The sequence below is a fragment of the Octopus bimaculoides genome, chromosome 8, assembly GCF_046866305.1.
Source record: "Octopus bimaculoides isolate indiv1 chromosome 8, ASM4686630v1, whole genome shotgun sequence".
NCBI classification, from domain to species: Eukaryota; Metazoa; Mollusca; class Cephalopoda; order Octopoda; family Octopodidae; genus Octopus; species Octopus bimaculoides.
The window spans coordinates 72,333,031-72,355,450 of NC_142935.1; the positions used below are offsets into that span (position 1 = coordinate 72,333,031).

Here is a 22,420-nt window from a genome sequence, read left to right on the forward strand (position 1 = left end):
TGTCAACATTTCTTTATAAAGCTATATTTGACCATCAAATTTAAGTCAAACATATAAGTTACCTTACACGTCTTCAGGGAATACATTTGAGAACAAACAAAAATCAATTTGTTCTCAAATGTATTCCCTGAAGACGTGTAAGGTAACTTATATGTTTGACTTAAATTTGATGGTCAAATATAGCTTTATAAAGAAATGTTGACATAGGAATAAATTACAATAATAATGGATATTAGCGTCAAATCTCTCTCTTAAATTTAAATCTAAAACTTTGGATATATATATATATATATATATATATCTGTAAAAATATGTGACACTTCAGTATCCATGATAAAACCCTGAGTTTCCGATGCCCGGGCGGTGTTCCGCTCCAAACATCTCTTCAGTTATCCAGCCACCGGAGGTTATGTATATATATATATATATATATATATATATATATATATATATATATATATATATATACATATATATATATTTGTGTACATACATGCATTTACATATATATAGATATAGATATACATGTCTTTCATCTCTTATGTTCCTGCCATAAGGCTTCAGTTCCCAAAAATGCCAGCTATTACATCCTTAGTCGAAAGACACCTGTTGTTAATGTTCTGTAGTTTGTATTTGTAATTGTGTAGCATTTCTGTTTTTTTTTTTTTGTCCTTGTTTTCGTATACATTCACTTGTTTTCTTCCAAAGAATTTAGTGCTCTTAGCTTAGATTTTATTCAGGCTGTCCAGATTGGAGCAGTCTCAAGTGTAACTGGCCAAAACTGCAATGACGAACTTGAACTCGAATGATGATAGAAACCTTCGAGTGACCCATCCTTGTTTTTCCCTGTCCTTTTTCGTATCATCTAACTGTCCAAATGTTTTGTTATCGCCTGTTATATTTTTGTTCTATTTTTTGTTTTGTTTTTTTTATATATACATATAGCAGCATACATACCCTGTTGGTCTTACTTATGTATATATATATTGTTATGTGACCTAGAGGTTTGATTCTTGGGTCAAATGGCATATTGTATCCTTCAGCAAGGTACTTCATTTCACATTACTCCAGTTTCCTCAGCTGACAATGAGTGCCAGTCAAGTGCTAGTGCAGCCCTCTTTCCTCAAATGTCACAAGCTCTATGTTCTACAGCTCATAGGGGAGGGAGGCCAAAAGGGCCTCTGTGTCCACTCACAATTACCTTACTAATAGTTACTAGGAAATTAGTAATTATGGGACAATCTACTAAGGGCTACAAACCAAATCTGTTGCTGGTACAAAGCACCAACCAGACCAAGGGTGATATTCCAGAGGAACAATGAGGTAGACAGAGCCTTAAAAGCGAAGAAACAGGCATAGAAAGACAGGAAATATAATGGAAGTAGGAACTATGTCTGTATGTATGCGTGTATGTGTATGTATGCATGCATGTATGTATGCATGCATGTGTGTATGTATGTGTGTGTGTGGGTGTGTATGTCTGTTCAAAAGTATGTTTGCATGTATATATGTATGCACTATGTATATATGTAGATACGTACTTATATACATACGTACATATGTATGTATGCATGTATGCATGTATGTATGTATGTATGTATGTTGGTAGGTAGTTGTTGTGTATATGTGTACATATAAGTTGACAGTGTTGTATTTGGCTGAAGTAACTTGCTCTTATTCATGTGTTTGTAAGATTATTATGATGACAACAAAGAATATATCACTGCTACTGTCACTATTATTGCTGATATGATAATAATATGATAATAATGATAATGATAAGGACAGTGATGACATTTACTCCCTGCCCCTTGATTCTGTTTTGCATCTAATAGCTCTTTGGGGTTTTTATTTTCCTCTCGAATGAATAAGAAATCTTGAGACAGGAAGATCTTATGGAATTTATTACCCACATGATAGTTAGATCTAATGGAATTTAAATTTTTAAACTCTTGTTTAATTATTTTCATCTTGTCTAACCAGAGAAAAAGGATGTAAAAGAGGAGGTTTCAGTGATATTTTTAGACTTTGTCTGGCTGGCGACACTGAGGCCTTTGAGAGGGTAGAGTAGAGAATATAGTGTACTAGGGGACTGTCCTGGGATTTCAGTCACAAAACTTTTTTGTACCATATCAATTTCATGCAAGACAATTTTTTACAAACCAAGGGAGCATGCACATAACAAAACATAAAATAGGGCATGATATATAATTTTATTATTACATCTACAAGGCAAACTTCAGTAGTCAATAAAATTTCAAAATTCATTCTTTCTACGTGGCCCGGTATCAAATGCTCTGCAGCTTTATACTCATCCATGACCTCATTGCTGAGGAACCTTGCTGTAAAAAAATATGTGAATAAATGTTCTAAAATTTGTCTGCGAGACCCAGGGTGAGACTGATGTAGTTAATGTTTAGTTTGAACTATTTTAGGTTGACATCTATTGGGAAAATGTGAGTGGTAGCGAGGTTGGGAATTCCAGAAGATTGCATTTGTATGGAATAAGGACTAGGTGATACAGTTTGTGCAGGGTTTTAAGGAAAAGGGGAAGTACAGTAAAAGTGATGGAATCAGAGGAAATGTATTTTTGGTGACCATGCATGGAGGGATTCTGCTAGCCAGTTCGTTGTTAGCAATTGTTTATAGTGGTAACAGCAACATAATAGGGTGGTGGTGGTGATGGTTGTAGTGGTGCTGCCATTGCCGCAACTTGTAATAGGAGGAACAGAGAGAAGAGACACAACAGTGTAAATCTGTGTAACAACAACTGAATAAGATATATACTGATATTGTTCAAAACAATTTTATAGTTATGCGTACAGACAAAAATTGGTTGAGGAAGGGAACAATGAATTACATTGACTCCAGCTGATATAAATGCTACTAATTTATCAATCTTGGAAGAAAAAAAAAGACATAATTGGACTTCAGTACGAATTGGATTCAAAATGTAGAGACATCGTGATTACTTTTTTTTTTTAATGAGAAATATGCACTCATATATAATATGTAACAAAAGATATGGGTAAGGAGTTTTGAGAAAAATATTTTTTGTGTATAATACACAAAGACATCTTTTAGTATTATGATATATAGATAAATGAATATTTAGTCAGATTTATTATAATTGCTGTATAAACATAATGAAAATGTTAACACATTCATTTGCATGGTTGTCTGGTAAAAAGTTTTGCTTCCCAACCACATGGTGCTGGGTTCAGTTCCAATGTGTGGCACCTTAGGTAAGTGTCTTCTGCTATAGCTCCAAACCAACCAAAGACTTGTAAGTGGTTGGGGAGACATAAATTGAAAGAATATACAGTCAGTCAAGAGTTCTGCTCTGTGAGTGTTTTTGGATTTGTCTGGCAACGCTGCTTTAGAACCAGTGTTCGTTTATTTACATCCTAGTAGCTTAAAAGTTCAGCAAAAGAGATCAATAGAATAAGCATCAGGCTTAAAATAAGTACTGGGGTTAATTTAACTAAAACTCTTCAAGATGGCATCCCTGCATGGCCACAGTCCAGTGACTGAGACAAGTAAAGGACAAAATATCTTGGATGTATCCTAAGAAAAAAGTAAATTTATAAATTGACTTTTTGACTCAATCAGTCTAGGTTGTAAAAATATGTGAGGGTCGGCTGAAAATTTCATAGGCTGACCAAAATGCTCTCATAAAATGTGACCAAATGGGGTTTAGTTTTCAGCATAGTTCCCCATGTGGTTCACACACTTCTTTCATTGGTGTTGCAGTGCTTGGATCCCATTGGTGAAGAAACCTTCATCGTGTTGGTCCAAAAAGTCATCAACAGCTGATATAATGTCATCATCACTGAGACACTAGTTCCCAGCAAAGTGTTTTTTCCTGTTGGGGAACACATGATAATCAGATGGGACCAAATCAGGAGAATAGGGAGGGTGATCAACCAATTCAAGGTCACAGTCATGCACAGAACCCATTGAAAGCAAGGAGCTGTGTGTTAGAGTATTGTCCTGGTGAAACAAGATCCCTTTCACCAGTTTTGGCATTTGGTCTTGATATCCTTTCGTAACTGCCTCAGTACAATTAGCATAGTACTCTCCATTGATGGTGTGGACCTTTTGAAGACAGCTATTAAAAACAATTAAAAATTGAGGCCATCAGCTTCCCTGCAGATGAAACAATGTTGGTCTTGTTTGGAGCAGTTGAGGTGGGATGTTTCCTCTGCATGGGTTGTCTCTTTGTCTCTGACTCAAAGTGATGAACCCACTACTCATCCTGGGTTAGGAAACATCCAATGAAACAGCTGGATCTACCTCAAACACTGTCAGATTTTGCAATGGTGTAATCAACTTGGTACACTTTTATCAGGTGTCACACGTAGCACTCACAGAACAGAAACCTTTTGTTGTGTCAAGTTTCTTGTTCAGAATATTCTCATCTCTCTCACAGCATAGGCTAATAACATTGACTGTCTGATTTATCATTGACTATTTGCTTGTTATCCATCACCATATGATGAACTCAATCAATGTTTCTTTGGTGGTGGCAATTGCAGGACGTCCAGTCTTTGGGTCTTCATCATAGCCCTATCTTCCCTTCCTAAATTCAGCTGCCCACTTTTGTACTGTTGACAAAACTGGAGTGTCATCCCTAATGTAGCTAGCATCTCAGCATGAATGGCTTTGAGGGCTAAACCTTTTCTTTGTAGGTGAACACCACGGTGCCAAATTTTGTCCATTTTCAAGAGAAGTCACTACTAGTTACTTTTGAACAGTCGGGTATCAGTTTACCTTGAAAAAAAACCGATGTTGTTTTTAATAAAGAGAGTTGAGATTTATGCATGCAAGATTTCACAGTTCTAGCATCACTCCCTCATAATCAGCTTATGAACTATCATATCTACTGTCAAATCAACACTATAGAAAAGGCATTATTATGGATTCTCCTTGATAAAAGTCTGCATTATGCACAATAAATGCAGTAAAATATTTTGTCCAATACCTTATAATAATTCTACCTGTCTACTCCCCAAAAGAAGGTACGTACAGCAAACTGGTTTTTGAAATATTCGCTCATCTAAATACTACTCAGGTTCAATGTTTCTTAACTCTGGGGACATAAAACCAAGGATCAGTGTGATAATAAAATGTTAAGTTATCCGAGCCCAACTGATGACTTGTTGTTGATTAATCCCTTATTCATCAGAGCTATTCTAGACATGCCTGAAAAATAAACCCTAGTATATTACTAGTACTGTGTTTACATCCAAAACTTCATGGGTGAAATCAATGAGAGGAAATTCTACATGGTCTCTTGATCTACTAATTATAACAACCAAATTACAGTATTTAAAACGTGAGGGACATATTGAGTCATGTAATTCTAAATACACACTGAATAAAAAAAAGATGGGATGGTCATGGAAAGAATGTCATTGATCATAGGTCCGTTCACTTATACTGAGTTAACTTAGTGTAAATAATAGTACAACAGAAATAACAACCAAGTTTACCTCAAATCACACCTTACTGTTGGAACCTTGGGCACATTGAAAAATGTAGATGATAATACACTTAGTCTGAGAAAAGAAAAAGATAGGATGGCTGCAATGCCTTTTGACACAAGTTGGCTTGTTTGATCAGAGCTGACCTGGGAACCATACAACAAATACAGCTGGATTTGAACTCAAATTACTGAATTCACCAAAATAGACACTATGAATAATATCTAATCTCACTAAGCTATCTCACCCGCTCAAAACGTCAAATTCTTTCCATTTCTGAGCGTCCAGTAACACAATATCTGTATCACTACCTCGCGTTGTTGTTTTTTTGTCATTTTTCTTTTTTGAACTCACTATATATATATATATATATAGATAGATAGAGAGAGAGAGAGAGAGAGAGAGAGAGAGAAATGTATATTCTTTTAACTTGTTTCAGTCATTTGACTTCAGCGATGTTGGAGCCCTGCTTTAAAAGGTGTTAGTCGAAGAAAACTACCTCAGAGCTTATTCTTTGTAAGCCTAATGCTTATTCTATTAGTCACTTTTGCTGAACTGCTAGATTATGGGGACACAAACACACCAGCATTGGTTGTCAAGCAATGGCAGCTGGACAAACACAGACACACACAAATATATATGTCTATATTTACAATGGCCTTCTTCATCTTCCGTCTACTAAATCGACTCACAAGGCTTTGGTCGGCCCAAGGCTATAGTAGAAGACACTTGCCCAAGGTGCCATTCAGTGCGACTGAACATGGAACTATGTGGTTGGGAAGCAAGCTTCTTATGACACAGCCAAGCCGGTGCCTTCACACAGCCGTGCCTGTGCCTGTATGTATGTATATATATATATATATATATATATACACATATATATATATGAGTGTGTATGTGTGTGTGTTTATAGATTGTAAGTATATGTGTGTATATTTATGCTTGTGTATGTTCGTGCATGTGTATGCATGTGTGTTTCTGTTTCAGTCTGTTATCTCACCAATCCTCAGGAATCAGGTTTCTTTACCAATATTGATCTTACAAAGCCATTGTTTTACAAGGTTGACAGAGGATTCGATTGATTATTGATATGTGATCTCCTGTTGTTTTAGTTTGATTCACACAGATGCACACACATGTATACATATGTATAAATGCACAAGAGTGTTCTCCCCCTCTCTCTCTCTCACTCTCTGAATACATATATAATATACATTTATATGTATATGTGTGTATATATATTCAAATATATATATATATATATATATATATATATATATATACACTTATGTACGTGTGTGTGTATATATACACACACATACACACTCTCACACATTATTACACATACATTTGTGTGTGCGAGTGTGTGTGTCTGTGCCAGTGACTGTAAGAATGTGACTATGATGAGATTATCTATATCCGTTGATATGTGAAAGTATTGCATGTGTCAATATACATACACACACGTACTTGCATACAGACTTAATACATACACACACACACACATGTGCACATCAGCGAATATATGCATGTTACTTAATTTGTTAATCAGTGTGTATATAGGTATGAGCATACATACATGCATACAAATACATGTGTATCTATGTGCACACACTTCTACATATTCATATTTGCCCGTGTGTGCAGCCATATGTGCATGTGTTCACTTATACACCTGCTTTCATGTGTATGTTCATTGTTTTTTTAACATATTAAATATTTTCTCCCTAGCTAACAAAACTCTTCTCTTTTTCTGCTGGAACTGAAGAGAAATAGACAAAAGAGACAAAACTGTAAAAAAAAAAAAAAAGACAAAAGTAGACAAAGGGGGAAAAAAGAGAATAAACACAAATTAGACAAAGAAAAGAAGCAGTCTACAGAAATTTTAGAAATATTGTCAAAAATGTCACTTGGTTCTAATCCAACAAGGTAACTAGATTCTAGTGTAAATTTCTATTGTAAACTACTGACAAGAAGAACAACAATATCAGAAGCAAAATGGTGAAGAAACAGTAGGCAGCACAAAAGAACAACACCAACAGAAATGGTATGAGACATAAACAACAATAAAGTCATTGTTACTAATTAAGTCGTATAAAAATGTGTATTTTATTACTGATGGTGAAACATTTTGAAGTGAATGCACAGCACTGCGCCAGTATTCCATGACCACCCCACTTCATAAATGCCATTCCACCAACATTGAGCCTAATTCGACATCAATGTAAGTAAATACAATGCCACACCTCCATCATGCCACCACCACCACACCACCATGCTATGACACCACTCCATACACCATACCACCACATCATCACCAGCACAGACCACCACCACCACCACCAAATTATCATATTACACAATACCATCACACAACACCCCTACCACCAAACCACAACACCACACTGCAACATCCTCCTGCATCAATATTTATTCACAAAAGCAAAAAAAAAAAAAAAAATGTTGTGGCATTTATTTCTTAATTTTTATTTGGATTTTTGTTGATTTATTTTTCAATTTTTTTTTTTTGATATTTTCATACTTTCTTCAGTAATGTATTTAATAGTGTGGCACAGTTACTACCACTGTAATTACAATTGCTTACTACTACTGCCAACAGCACCATCACTGCTATTATTATCACTTTTAGAAGATCAACTGCATCTATATCTACCACCACCATCACTACAATACATTTCAACTCCATCACCACATTACCACAATAACAGCTACAACAACTGCTACTGTAACTACCCCTACAACACTTTATACTGATTCCGCATCACATCCTATCACAACCTAACCTTTATAAATAAACAAGCAATCCTAATATAACCTACATCACACCAACTACTAATGGTATCACCATAATAGCTGTGAGGTGGAGAACCAAATTAAAGAAGGTTTTATAGAATTAACCCCTTTTCTGCAGAAATCTGATATATCCAGTACAAATTTTACAGCAGAAAGTGGTTTTATGCACTAATCTATCTTTGGTTGAGGACTGTCATGTTTGAAACTAATTTTTGATGAGATATATTCAAGTGACAAGGCAACATGACTTGTGGAAAATATTAATTTATTCTTTGGTAGATATTTAACATCATTACTGGGCCTCACAGAAGTGATAACAAGTGACTGAGACTTTTGGAAATATGCTGTACTTGAGAAGACTCATCAAGCCAAGTAAAAATGTAGTCATGGCCTATTCTGGTGTTCCATAACTGGCACCTGTACCAGTTGCATGTGAATGCACCTGTGCTGATGGCATGTAAAAGGCACCCATTACACTCTTGGAGTGGTTGGTGTTAAGAAGGGCATAAAGCTGTAGAAACCATGCTAAATCAGACTGGAACCTGGTGCAGCTCTCTGGCTTACCAGTTCCAGTAAAACTGTCTACTCCATGCCAGCATGGAAAACAGACGTTAAATGAGGATGATGATTACCAGAATAATGAGGAATTTTTATTTTGTAGCTAAGGGATTAAGGAAGGCATTATTGAGCAAAAGAGGCAGATTCAGTTGAACTATGTAGGGAGTTTCAATTGAGACAATGATGGAACCCTTTATTTTGTTTGACCAAGAAGAAACAGTCTACTAATGCAACAATTGTGTCAATGAATGCCTCCTTTTATTTGCTTGAACTGTATTTAATGATAGCAAAATCTCCTTCAGATCTCATCATCCTGTCTTGAAAACAAAGGAAGGACACAATAGATTATATATTTCTTGTTGTGGGGTGTCATGTCTCGAATACTTTTGCTCGTAGATTTACTGAGTCAAACCTGATCTGGGGGTAACAACTACTACTGCTGTTGTTGTTGCTATAATAATAATAACAGCAATGACAATGGTTATAGTTTTGTTGTTAGAGATGCATTATTTCTAGCAATATGACTAAGAAACTTGCTAACCAATGTTAGTTAAGTATGTTTAGTTGAATCAGAATGAAAATACGAATATCAGAAATTGTAATCATAAATAATTCATTTTGTTCCAACGCAAAATCTGTTAATTCCAAGCACCAGATGCTATTCAGCTAATCTGACTTATGTTCTTTAATTTACTATATTTGACAAGTTATCATCTTACAAACCACATGATAATTAGAAATATACCTTCTATGATATACATACACACACACAAACACACACACACACACACACTCATCTTCGTTACTTTCTTTTCTAGACAGACTCTTTCTCTCATTATACCTAAATCACTCTTCTCTTTCTTTCAATTCTTCTTTTGTGACAAAACACAACAGCAGTTAGCATATTCACATTTGATATGTATATATATATATATTTTTTATTTATTTATGCATTTCAGCCAAGCCGGTGTGGCCATGCTGGAGCACCACCATAATATATATATATATTTTTGCATGAGTATATATAGAGGGTGATAAATTTTTTGCATGAGTATATATAGAGGGTGATAAATTGAATATTAATTCGCTTTAAAACCAAGTGGTCTAGCATATAAAAAAATCTGAAAATTCAGAAAAATTGTATTACACATGTGTAAAGGATGACCACTAAGTGGACATCCAATATGCTAGAAATAGGTCATCAACGACCCAACCACAAAGAAAAATAATGTTCTCCAGAAAAAACTTCACAAAACACCAGAACAAGACAAAATGAGAAATATACAGCATGTCTAGCATATTGGATGTCCACTTAGTGGTCAACCCTTATACACATGTAATATATATATATATATATATATATATATATATATATATATATATATATATACTCATGCAAACAGATCTCTCTGGTGCTGAAGAAAGCACTCATGACATGCTGTGAAGTGATTGACTTTAGGAAGAACATAGAAACCATGCCAAAGAGGACAGTACAGTACAATGCAGTCCTAGGTCTGGTCAGATCCTGTCAAACTATCCAACCCATCACAGCATAGAATATGGGTATTAAATGATGATGATGATGAGATATATATATATATATATGTATGTATGTATGTATGTATGTGTGCATACATATGTTACACACACACACACACACACACACACACAAATATATATGCAAGTATTATACAAATAGGATTAAAATCCAAGCTGTGTCAGCTTGAGGCACATCTACCTATTCAGTATTCCAGATTTGTAATTGGGTGAGGTATGCATGTATCATTTGATTCTCTGTCTGAAGAATTTCTGGTAGATGATATCATATGTTGTCTACTACATATACAGTGTAATGGTGAATAAAAATTATCCAAAAATGTTTCCAGTAACCTGTTTTGATTGTGTGTGTGTGTGTGTGTGTGTGTGCATACCTGTGTGTGTGTGTTTGTGTTTGTGTCTCCTTACTTTGACAGTGTACATTAGTTGTAAATGAGCATCACTGTTATACAAGCAGTGTTATTTGGTTCACATCTCAGTCATAAGGAAGTATTAACTTGTTTGGAAACAGGTGAGTTTCGTCAACAGGAAAAGCTTCTAGCAGTAGAAAACCTGCCTTAATGAATTTCATTTGACCAATACAAGCATGGAAAATAGACTAATGATAATGATGATTGAGAACAAGGAAGATTACGATGGTGACTATGACACATGCATATATAATACAATCTAATGTGATCAGGTGACGCTGTCACTGACAACTACTGACAGCTTCTTTGCATGAAATTCCTTAAATTGTTTGCATTACCAGAAAATATATATATGTGTGTGTGTGTTTAGATAGTAAGGAAGGCAGAGAGAGGGAGAGAGAGATAATCAATTAATTTATATGCAATAAAATCCATTCCTATACCAATACCACATGGAGAAATAAAAGTTGAAATGAAGTCAGGTGAAAATTCAGTAAATTGATATTTTCTTCAAATTGTATAATGTAAGAATTTGTGTTTGTGATAAAATAAGTAACATAAACTTGATTTTATTGATTTTTGGTATAAATATATTATGAATTCCATTGAGAGAACTGATGGTAAAACGCTGTTGACTTGAATGAGAAAATAATTAAACAATATCAGTAAGTAAACCAAGGTACTCTATAGCAGCTAGTCCAACACTTGTCCTTCTGTGTCACTTCTCTAGTCACCATATTTAGGTTTCTGTGAAAACTAATACTAGTCCCATAGACTATTCAATCATTAATTCATTCAAGCTATTTTCCTTGAATTCATGAATTCTATTATTTCATTATTATTCTCTTTAAATTGTCATTATCCGCTTTCATTTGATAGTTTCACTAACTTTTATGTGTTTATGATCTGTTTGAGCTATGATGATTAATTGGTATTCTGGGCATGGCTTGCAACAGTTTCAATGACTGCAGCATTTTTCTCAATTCAGATACTCACTTAAATTTGCAGATGTTTGTAAAGTGTTAATGTAATGGAATCTAACATAGAACCATCAACAAGCACAAACAAAATTCTAGTTAAAATATGGAATAGCAGCAAACAAAAGAAAATATGAACAGACAAATAAATAAAATGGTAATACAATAATAAAACATTCTTCAACATGATAGTGACTTTTACACACAACTCTGGAGCAGAATATGCAAATATACTTTGGCAGGTAGTTAAATGTTGTTATATATATATATATATATATATACATATTTTCTTTTTGAACTAGTCACAAACAAACCTTTGATTGCTTTTGTCTGTCTCATTTGAATGGACAGTACAATAGAATTTCAATACTTCTATATTACTATTATTGAGCAGCAAATACTATGAAAGTGATACTGGGTTACAAATATATGAAGCTCAATATACTCATCATGACTGCTTGTCTGATAAGGGTGCATCAGGTATATGCATTATAACAATAGGTGCACAACATGGTGACCTCATATCAAGATAAACAGAACATGACTTTGCAGGTGAGGCCCAGTTAGAATTTTTTTCAGGTTGAATAGCCCATCCTGCTCAAAAGGTCCCTGAATAAGGGTTGTTTAAGGACAATGAACAAAACACCCATGTTTCCAGGGGTGCATTATTCAAATCCCATACAATCCCTCTCAACACATGACTGTGATGCTCCCCAACTGCTTCTGCACATGATCAGCAATGCATATATTGTCAGTCACTAATGGACATGCTCAAGTAGTGGAGGAGGAGGAGGAGAAGGAGTGTTGAACAACATACTTCATGGTATTTTATACTTTATCTTTATCTTCTGGATTTGAATCCCACCAAAGTCAACTTTCCTTTCATTGGGGACTGATATAATAGTGTACTGGAGGTGAAGATATTATCTACCCACTTGTCTCAAAATTACTCATCCAAATCAGAAACCATTCACTTTACTAGGATCATTCAGGTCAGTATCACAATGCTGAGCTGTATTATCAGTTTGACACACTACTTAGAGTTAATCTATTACACAGTATGACATACTTTTAGAAACACAATGATGGATTGTAACACAGTGTGCCATTTTGCCTACAGAATTATCATGTTGTGTTGTGACATGTTGCTTACAGTATCACTATGTTGAAGTATAGGTGCAGCATGGGTGTGTGTGGTAAGAGGCTTGCTTTCCAACCACATAGCTTCCAGTTCAGTCCCACAGCACAACAACTTCTGCTATAGCTCCAGACTGACCAAAGCCTTGTGAGTGGATTTGGTAAATGGAAACTGAGGGAAATCCATCCTGTTTGTGTGTATGTGAGTGTGTGTGTATTAATCAATGTGTACTGTATTATATACCAATTAATAAAAATAATGGAGAAAAAGACAAGTAAAAAGCAACTGCAGGGGTGTGGTATATGCAAAATATTAATAAGGTGCTCAGAGTAGGAAAAAAAGAGTGGTTGTTTTACATTTTGAGCAAAGCTCTTCTTTGGAAAGCGGAGACATACGAAAGTCCAAAAGAAAAGGAAGAAAGAGGAAAAAAATCGCCAACAGCCCATGTGTAGTTACATACACATATATGTATGTATGTATGTATGCATGTACATACAAATATGTGTGTTTGTGTGAGCGTGTGTGTGTGTGTGTGTGTATGTGTGTATATCTGCATGTATGTGTGTATATCTGCATGTATGTGTGTATATGGGTATGTATGTATGCATATATGTATGTATGTATGTATGTGTGAATTTGTATGTTTGTGTTTGTCCCCAACCACTAGTTGACAACTGGTGTTTGTTTATTTATGTCCCCTTAACTTGGTAATTCAGTGAAACGCAATGAAAAGAATAAATACCAGGCTTAAAAAGTAAATACTGGGGTCAATTCTTTCAAGGTAGTGCCCAAGCATGGCTGCAGTCTGAAACAAGTAAAAGCTAAAAGATATAACACAGTGTGATGTTACTTCTAGTATCACAATGCTTAGCTGTAACACAGTGTGACATATTACCTACAGTGTCACAAAGTTGGATTGTAACACACAGAATGACACTTTATCTACAATATCACAATGTTGAGCTGTAACACACAGTAATATGTAGTATATCTGTGTGTTGGCACTCTGTCACTTACAATGTCGAGTGTTCCAGTTGATCTGATCAACGGAACAGCCTACTCATGAAATTAACGTGCAAGTGGCTGAGCACTCCACAGACACGTGTACCCTTATGTAGTTCTCGGGGATATTCAGCATGACACAGTGTGACAAGGCTGACCCTTTGAATTACAGGCACAACAGAAGCAGGAAGTAAGAGCGAGAGAAAGTTGTGTTGAAAGAGTACAGCAGGGTTCGCCACCATCCCCTGCCGGAGCCTTGTGGAGCTTTTAGGTGTTTTCGCTCAATAAACACTCACAATGCCCGGTCTGGGAATCGAAACCGCGATCCTATGACCGCGAGTCTGCTGCCCTAACCACTAGGCCATTGCGCCTCCACGATATTTTGTATATACTATCACAATATTGGGCTCTAATTAATACACTATGTGACATATTACATACAACATAAGTAAACTTAACCACTCAGCACAGGATTATGAAGGTATTGAAGTGTTCTGTCTACTGTCAAACTCCAAAATGTCATGATGTTAATGGTTATCATCCTTGATGATGACGAAATTGATGGTGGTGATGATTATAGGGTGGTATTAATGATGATGGTGATCATAATAGTTTCGATGATAATGCTGACAATGTTGATGATGAGATGAAGATGGTGATAAAGAGTGCAGGAATGAGATGAGGGTCATTATCATTACTACTGTTAAAATTATCATCACAACAATGACAATGTACAATAATGTTAAAAATCATCATCATGATCACCATCATCACTGTCATCACCATATTATCATCATTGTCACTTCATCATTATCAGCAGTAGTAGGAGGAGCTTACTTAGGATTCTTTTCATTATGTTAATAATCATCATAATTCTGATCACACTAACCACCATGCTAATAAACACCACCATGCTCAGCCTGGTCACATTCAAGTTTGTAGTGGAGGTAGTGGAGAAGGCATGCGGTATGTTAATGATGATAATTGCTGCAGTCATTATCATTAATAAAGTGAAGGCAGTGAGCTGGCAGTCTCACTAGAGTGTCAGAAAAATTGTTTTGCAGTGTCTGTTTTGGTTCTTTACATTCTGAGTTCAAATTCCACCAAGATAAACTTTACCTTTCAACCTTTCAAGACCAATAAAATAAAGTACCTGTCTCGGATTGGAGCCATGTTTTTGAGAAGCAAACTTCCTACAGCACCACCATGCCTGTGCTTGTATGTATATAAACAGACTCAAATAAATGCAAATTAAAAATTGTCTAATCTAATGAATTTTTCAATTTCCACATATAAATGAAAAACAAGAAAGACTCATTACCTGTTCTAGTACTTTTTACTTCAGCTGACATACTAAGGTGTACGATAGCTTATGAACTTATAAGCATTGTGATTTTTGTAGTGTTATCGCATAACTATTACTATTGCTATTCTAAATTCAGACAGTGACATTTCAGTACGATGCTCTTTGACTTTTTAACAATAGTTTCAATTCAAGTGTTGACCAGGAACATAAATATAAGTGTATAATTATTGAATGCAGAATACCATTTTCATTTCTCTCTCTCCCTCCTCTCTTTCTCTCACTCTCATTCCCCCCTCTCTCTCTCTTTTTCTCACACACACAAATGTAAGTTTAATGTTTAAATGGTGCATGCTGAGTGTAAACAAAAATGACATGAAATTGAGAAGAGGTATGTTTTCATAGAAAATATGAGGTGATATCAAAAAATTCCTGGACTAGTTCTGTAGCACACCAACAAATGGAGGCACATGGTTGAATGCACAGTAAGAGCTAGCAGTGACCTTCATGAGGCAGTGTGCCAAGTGACATCACTGTGTTTACTTCGCAAGTTGTGAAATTTATGTTTTTGTACTCATGTGTATTCTGTAGTCTGAGATTTTGTCCTGGACAGAAACAAAGAGCCAACATGAAATTTTGCGTTAAACTTAGGAAGACTGCTATAGGGAGATTGAGCATACTTCAGCAAGCTTACAGTGATGAGAGAATGAGCCATACGCAATGTTTTGAGCGGCATGGGTACTTCAAAAGCAAAAGAATGTACCTGGAAGACGATAAGCAATCTGAAAGACCTGCCACAGACGTCACCCCTGGAAATGTGGTCTTGTGCATCAAGATCATCAATTGACAGTTCTACTGAAACGTTCTGAAGCGTTTGAGGAAGGACATTTAGCAAAAGTGACCAGATCTGTGGATTCTTCACCGAGCTCTCCTGACTCAAGAGTTTTTCACCAAAAGTAACATAGTATTGCTTCCACACCTGCCCTATTAGCCAGACGTAGCACCTGCAGACTACCATCTCTTTCCCAAAAGTAGCAGGATGGCTGGGACCTGTGGACTGCTGTGCAAGGTGACTATTTTGAAAGTAATGTTGCTATAACTTTGGTAAATAAGTTATTTTTTATTAAACATGACTAGTCCTGGAACCTTTTGGTACCACCTCGTATAACTATAACTATAAAAGAGAGTTTGATGCGCATGCGTGTATACGTGTGCACGCGCATATGTTCCTTATGCATTCCAAAACCGAGTTGCTGATTTTGATGTAAGGGGTATCAAAAGATTCAGTAACGTTCATTTTCAAGTACTACCATCATGAAAATCTGGCTGACTTAATACCACTCACAAATACTCGCAAACATATCTGAAAAAAGAATATTATTCTGGTTATTATAGCACATTCGGAAACTTGGCGAAGTAGAAAGCCTAACCCAGAAACGAAATTGAAAAAAAAAAAAAAATAGCGTAACGGGTGTAGAAAACGAATCTGAAAGCAAAAAATGTGCGGAGAGGAATGGGGGTGGGGGTCGGGGGAGAGGCCTTCGGAAAATTCACAAGATTCGATTTTTTTCCCTCATAACTTTGAGGAAAATGGATATCTTTCTACTTCACACCCATGTAGGAAACGAATCTGAAAACAAAAATGCACTTATGTACATTTTTGTTTTCAGATTCGTTTCCAACGGGGTGGGGGAGAGGACTTAGGAAAATTCACAAGATTCACAAGATCCGACTTCTCCCCTAGTAACTTTGAGGAAAATATAATCCTTTTGAAATCACAAAATAGGCTTTTCCTCGCGAACTTGGATGCTAAACATCTCTTTAAAGGATTCGAGTCCTAACTTCTACTACTACTACTACTACTACTACTACTACTACTACTACACACACACACACAAACACACCAATTAAAATTTCTGCACGAAAAATTGCTAAAGTGAAAACATTGGATATCATTTGAAAACTAGTGATTTTTAAGAGGTAAAAGATATTTTGTTTTAGTATAATACATTGTTTCACATACACACAAACACTAGCATGGTTTTTATATGGATTTTGTATCATTCTTTCTCTAACGTGGTTTTTATGAGGATTTTGTATCATTCTTTCTCTCTCCTGTCCAGACTTCGATACCACTAATTTTCATAAAGGTGCACAAGTAAAAATTTAGCGAAATTTTAAAGAAAGAAACAGTCCCCGTTTTCCGAACAAAAATGTATTTTGTAGCATATTAGGTCACCGTAATTCATTCATCGAAAAAAAAAAAAAAAAACATTTTCTAATAATTCCGGTCCCCCCCCCCCCACTTTTCCCGAAAAAAAACAAAGTGTTTGTGGCACACCAGACATCCATAATGCATGCCGTTTAAAAGGTATTTATATACAATTTCATTAAAAGATATCCATTTTCCTCAAAGTTACGAGGAAAAAACTCGAATCTTGTGAATCTTGTGAACTTTCCGAAGTCCTCACCGTGTTGCTTTCCGCGCATTTTTGTTTTCAGATTAGTTTTCTACGCCTTTTTTTTTTCACACGTGGTGCACTATTCTTTTTCCGATTTCGTTTCAAGGGTAATAATGTCAACATTAACCCTAACTTTTGCTAAATCGGTGACTTGCCATTTTTTTTTATAGCATAACTACACTGCAGAAAATATGTTTTGCCCTTATATTGACTAGATTTCGTTTCGCTTGAACTTTGTGTGTGTACGTTTTTCTGTTTTCAGTTTTATCAGTTGTGTGTGTGTGTGTCTGTTTCTGCGTTCATTGCATCTATAGTAAACAATATTTTATGCTGTTTTAATGAGCCCACATCTAATGAAGTAGTCATCCTTATGGTTAGTGATCCCGTTGAAAACCATGATATTCTCATTCGTGTTCAAGATAACAACCTTAAACGTGTTTCACATTCTCATTCCTCTTATGATGCTCTCCAGTATAATTTTATTCTGTGGAATAGACAGGACGGGTATTATTTCAATATTCCTCGTATTGAACCTGCAACAGGATAGCCAATTACAAACAAAAGGGTGTCGTCAAATGATTTCTATTCTTACCAACTGTTGTTAAGACCAGAACAATCAAATCCTTTCTACTACAGGCACAAGGCTTGACATTTACGGGGTGAGGATTAGTCGATTACATCGATCCAGTATCTCACTGGTACTTAATTTATCGACTCCGAAAGGATAAAAGGCAAAGTTGACCCCGGTGGTATTTGGACTCAGAACATAAAGACAGGCAAAATACCGCTCAAGCATTTTGCCCAGCATGCTAACGTTTCTGCCAGCTCGCCGCCTTCCAGAACAATCAAATCAATTATACATGTCAAATAAACTTTATTTTCATCTACATATTTTCTACGTTCTCTCAATAACCAGCTATAGTTATTTCAAATACACTTCTCTAAAACGACCAGGTTTCGTTACAAAATGAAAATAGTTTCACACTTTCAATTTGAACCAAAATTACAAAGTGTTGCATTACGAAGGGTGATGATGTGTGAATAATGAAAGTAATATTTCGCCGAATTAGTCACATGTGTACTATAATAAAGAAAGTTGCTTATTATCTATCTACAAAATAAACTGTTTTTGACTCAACAATTCATTTTTACAACTAAAATAACCTTGGCAACTAGGCTGGGTCGCACAATTTTGAGGTCATTTTCGGACAATATTTTGATTTGCTTCTAATGTATCACTTTCGTCCGATATTTCACACATGCGTAGAATTCTACTCAGACAAACATGTATAAAAATGTACACATGAATATTGTATTAAAATAAGCCACAACCGAAAATTTGCATTAAAATACATCCATTTTTCTATAGGTTATGAGGAAATACAGCCTCTCTCTGTCTGTCTGTCTGTCTGTCTGTCTGTCTCTCTCTCTCTTTCTCTCTCTTTCTCTCTCTCTCTCTCTCTCTCTCTCACGTACAAAAAAGATGTATGCATATGTATTTATGGGCGAAGGTCAAGAATATGCACTCTCGGTGTCTAGGGCTAAGGTTACGCCGAAAACGGGAGGTGTGCATATTCTTTACCTCCACTTATTTATGTAGTGCATATGAAAGATAATGTGTGTGTGTGAGAGAGAGAGAGCGAGTGAGTGCCACTTGCACATGCAAAAAGTTTTATGCATCACAACACTCAGTCAGTCTTTCTCTCTCTCTCTCATGCACATCCATTTCATATACACGTACATCTTACACTTTTATCTCTCTTTTACTTTCTCCTCTCACTTCAAAGCAAATGTCACCTTTTCACTTCATCCTCCTCTCTTTCAATTTCTGCTCTCTTCAAAGCATACAGAAAGTAAAACAATTTTACGGAAATTAACAAACAATCATATAATCTCATATATTTCGAGTTGACAACTTTGCTTCTTCAAATGAAAGAATGCCATAAAATAAAATTCATGTGACACAGATACATGCATACAACCATTCTAGGTAAAATTTCTGTGTGAATTATGTTATTTCTTGCAGTGTGCACGTACAAATTTACAGCTGAAACCCAATTGGAATGATTTTTTCTATTGTGTAATTTGTGTTTGTAATGAGCGTATTTAAAAACCCAATCTTCGATAAAGACTTAAAAGGAAGTTTTCCCAGAAATCCTGTCCTTTACCTTTTCTTTCTAGCATGTCTGAGATGACATTTCCATTTGGTCCACTTATTTTTTCCTAAATTTCTTCTGATTCCTATGTTTGCGATACAGGAGATTAGGATTTCACTCACAAAGCACGTTCTCAATATTTTAATTTTCTCCCTCTCTGTACCAAATTCATTTTTTTATTTTTTTCAAATTTTTATTCTCATTAATCCATGGAGAAAAAACAAAGAGTAGGAATCTTTAAGAATTTTACCCATCACCTCACCACTTTCAAAAAGCTACACACTCCCAATATTTCACTTTTAGCTTTTTGGAAAGCTGGTGGGAAGAACTTTTGGGAAGTTTCTTCAGAAATAATATCGTTTACCTGTTGTTTCTTGCAAGTCGGATTTTCTGGTGGTGGTCTGGTATTTTTTAAGTCTACTATTTCAGTAGAATTCTACACATGTGGGAAACGTCAGACAAAAGTGAAAGATTGGGAGATTTTAGCTTTTTGAAAGCTGGTAGGTGATGGGTGTGCAAGGTGGGGGAAGGGGCATTGAGTGTTTCTTTAAGAAAAATTAAACTATAAAAAAAATATTTATATATATTTCCCAAATTCATAATCTCTGTATTTTTCTACGTAGATAAAAAAAAAAAAAATTGGAAAAGTTACAAATTAGGAAATTGCAGTGGGGATAAAGAGAAATTAAAATTTTGAAAACGGGATTTCTGGACAAAATCGTATTAGCCCCCTTTTATACAGTGAAACAAGACATAGTTTCTGATCCTTCTTAAGAACAGAAAGCACTTTCATGCAAACCCATACAAATTGTACTCTCACCCTTCACTATTAAACAGAAAATAACTTCTATTATTCCATTAGCTATATATATATCAGCTGTGTCGATTCTGCCCATAAGAAAGAAGCGAATAATACAATGTGCTTGTAGGTCATAACACCCGGGCAATGTCGGGATGCATTGCTAGTATCATATAAAATAGACATATATAGAATATATATTATCATTATCATTCTAACATCAATTTTTCCATGCTTGCATGGGTTGGATGGAGTTTTTTGAGGCACATTCTCTGCAGATGGGTTCCCTTCCTCTCACCAATGCTAAAACTGTTTCCAAGCAAGGTGACATTTCCCTATGACCAAACTTGTTTTTGTAGCAGATTGAAAATGAATGATACTGCTTATATGACAGTGACACTCATTTACAACTATCAAAGAATGTCATGTCAAGGAGACACCCCTCCCCCACCACACATATATAAAATGGACTTCTTTCAGTTTCCATCTACCATATCCATTAACTAGGCTTTGGTCAGCCCAGTGCTATATTAGGAGACACTTATCTAAGGAACTATGCAGTGGAACTGAACCCAGAATCATGTGACTAAGAAGCAAACTTCTTACCGCAGATCCACAGAATTAAGATAGTTGCTGGAAGGTGTACATTTTCACAACAAAAATATTCAGGATTAGAATGACATGTCAATATGAGCCATCAAGGAAGCTGTACATCAGAGGTTTTAAACATGAGGCTCATAGACTGATTATATGTGGCCTGTGATCAGAGAAGGTTCAAGGACCACCATTGTTATCATAACTGATAATTTCCTGAAAATGTGACTTGTTTGTGTTGTGTTAACCAGATGTCTAGACTGAGTACCAAAATAGGAAATTGCATGTTAAAGAATTTCAAAAGTAATTTCTTTCATATTAATAAGGGGTTTTGTCAAAAGAAAAATATGGAATTATATTAAAGAGTTTTATTATTACATAATTAATAAATTGATTTTTTTTAAAGTTCTTAAGAAATAACAAGCTATTTTATTTTAAATTTTCATGGAATATTTACTTTTAGAAGAATATCAAAATGGTATCCTATTAGAAGATTGCATTATGGTAACAATGCTTTGTTGACTGCTGAGAGCTTTAATATGGTTCATAAAATCAACTAGTCTATGACTTGCTAGATCGTACTTCATATTTCATAATAAATGTACTGATCAACAATTTTAAGCTATAATTGTAACATCAATGCTAAAAAAAGGGAGAATCGGGGATGAGAACCAATGTTTTCAAGAAAAGAGGAATAAAGAAGCAAAGTGCAATGTTTGATATACCTGCAGACTATTACAGAATGAAAAGAATATAACATTAAGAGACATTATGCAATAGCACAAAGAGGGCAGTATGAAGTTCACAATGTAAAACTACAGAATGTAGAAGTTGGGCATCTTAACATATTCTTATAACTCAAATAAAATGAGTGAAAATGTGGTAAAAGCAAGATTTTTTTCTGAGGGAAATGTTTGGAAAATTGTCATAACAATTCATTGAAAGTAATTTTATTGAAGACTGTTTTTTAAAAGCCAATGAAATCCTCTGCCCTGAGAATAATAAACATTGTCATCAAATACTATCCCTAAGTGCATCACTGCTTTAGCAAGCAGTACACGTCAGCAACTGACTACTACTGCTACAGATTTTGAAAAAAATTCCTATCCACTTGATGAAGGTAGAAATATTACAGACACTGTTTATTGTGTTGTTATTATTTAA

General features: G+C 35.3%; 1 protein-coding gene and 1 long non-coding RNA gene across 2 annotated transcripts in view; one reads left to right on the top strand and one right to left on the bottom strand.

Annotated features, from left to right (window-relative positions):
* Nucleotides 1–22,420, top strand: part of LOC128248586 (uncharacterized) — a 118,135-nt gene that overhangs the window by 29,197 nt on the left and 66,518 nt on the right. The window lies entirely within an intron of this gene.
* LOC106876367 (atrial natriuretic peptide receptor 3) overlaps nt 2,095–22,420 on the bottom strand; it is a 636,698-nt gene continuing 616,372 nt past the window's right edge. The window contains exon 3 of the mRNA XM_089356641.1: nt 2,095–2,342. Coding sequence (XP_089212767.1) covers nt 2,110–2,342 — 233 coding nt within the window. The 3' untranslated portion in view covers nt 2,095–2,109. The remainder of the gene's footprint in view (nt 2,343–22,420) is intronic.